Below are 1,743 nucleotides of genomic sequence, written 5' to 3'. Positions count from 1 at the left end.
TTTTTCTCTGAATAATTACAATGATGATGCTTAGTATGAGGTACATGAGTTAATCCATTCAAATAGGTATGTAACAGCTGCCCAACTCTGCCTCTCTCCATTCCTGCCCAGGGCATATCTGATCTATGTATGACATCCCACCATTATTTTATTATAATTAGTTATCTAGACAGGATTTTCCTATGTAGCTTAGGCTGGCTTCCAAACTGCAATCCTTCTGCCTCCTGAGTACCAGAATCATATGCCTGGAACCTTCATAATCAGTAATATCCCATTTCACTTTCAGAAGGGCCTTGATCTAAACAAACAAACCACAAGATCATCCTACCTAGAACTTTCTCAGTGCCTTCCTCAGAGCATCTTTCAGTTCCTTGTTCCTCATACTGTAGATCAAAGGGTTTAAAATGGGTGTGATAAAAGTGTAGACCACAGACACCATTCGGCCCATCTCAGGAGAGTAGCTGGACCTGGGGGACAAATATATAAAACTGGTACAGCCATACTGAAGAAGGACCACTATGATGTGAGAAGAGCAGGTAGAGAAGGCACGGTGGCGCCCTTCAGCAGACCGGATCCGTAAAATGGCTGTGATGATGAAGACATAGGAGACAGAGATCAGAGATAGGGGGATGCTTAGGACGATGAAGCTGATGATATATAGGGCAGTCCTGTGAACATGTGTGTCTGCACACGCCAGGCGCATGACTGCAGGCATGTCACAGTAGAAGTGGTAGATCTCATTGTTATGGCAGAATGGGAGATGGAAGATTAAAATAGTTAGTGGCAATGACAGCAGGAATCCCAGCACCAGGGATCCCACCATCATCTCCATACACAAGGGCCAGCTCATGATGAGTGTGTATCTCAGAGGATAGCAGATTGCAACAAACCGGTCGTAAGCCATGACGGCAAGTAGGACACAGTCAGCTCCACCCAAGAAGACAAAGAAGAACATCTGGGTGCCACAACCAGTGATGGAGATAGGTGTTTTACCCATAGAGAGAAGATTTACCAAGGCCAATGGTGCAATGGATGATGTATAGAAGATTTCCAGAACTGCCAAGTTAGCTAGGAAAAAGTACATGGGGGTGTGGAGTGAGTGGTTTAAATGGACAATCACAGCGATTGTGGCATTTCCACTGAGGCTGGTCAGGTACATCACTAAGAAGGCCACAAAAATCACTATTTGCACCCCAGGGTCAGGTGAGAATGGACGGAAGAAGAATTGGATCCTGGCCGTTTTATTTATTGTTTCCATGGGAGTGTACAAGACCTACCTCAAAGAAAAATGACAGGAGTCTCAAAGCATCTCTTATTGAATATGATATCTTCCTAATGCCTCCATTCACTGGTAGAGCACCTTCCAAGGTACCTTACCAACAAGATGCATAATTTATTTTACTGAAGTCCACAGAACAAATGACCTATACATTTGCCATCTCCTTGTCTTTCTATCCTTTCTCTCCAAGTACAAAAGACTGAGAACTTCCCAGTGATGGGAGCTTTGATGACATCTGAATGCAGTATCTACCACAGTTTCTGATGTAGAGGAGTTTCCCAAAGTATGTGCCGAACAAATCAATGAGTAAGACCAATTTAAAGTTCAAAGCTGCAAGATAGAGAAGGAGGATATTGATTTAGTCTAGGAAACTTAAGATAAAAAAGTTAGAACTGTATTGGCAAGTGTGCATCATAGAGAGAATCATGCTATTGGTATTTTATGATACTATGCCATATATCTCT

General features: G+C 42.8%; 1 protein-coding gene across 1 annotated transcript; it reads right to left on the bottom strand.

The window, feature by feature from the left end:
• Positions 1-328: 328 nt before the first annotated feature.
• On the bottom strand, positions 329-1,258 carry LOC127228902 (olfactory receptor 10V1). Its single transcript, XM_051194006.1, has one exon. The coding sequence runs from the start codon at positions 1,256-1,258 to the stop codon at positions 329-331; it is 930 nt and encodes a 309-aa protein (XP_051049963.1).
• Positions 1,259-1,743: the final 485 nt, after the last annotated feature.

Source organism: Phodopus roborovskii, unplaced genomic scaffold (assembly GCF_943737965.1).
Source record: "Phodopus roborovskii unplaced genomic scaffold, PHOROB, whole genome shotgun sequence".
Classification (NCBI taxonomy): Eukaryota; Metazoa; Chordata; class Mammalia; order Rodentia; family Cricetidae; genus Phodopus; species Phodopus roborovskii.
The sequence above is the reverse complement of the archived record's forward strand: the minus strand, read 5'-3'. Positions and strand labels throughout refer to the sequence as shown.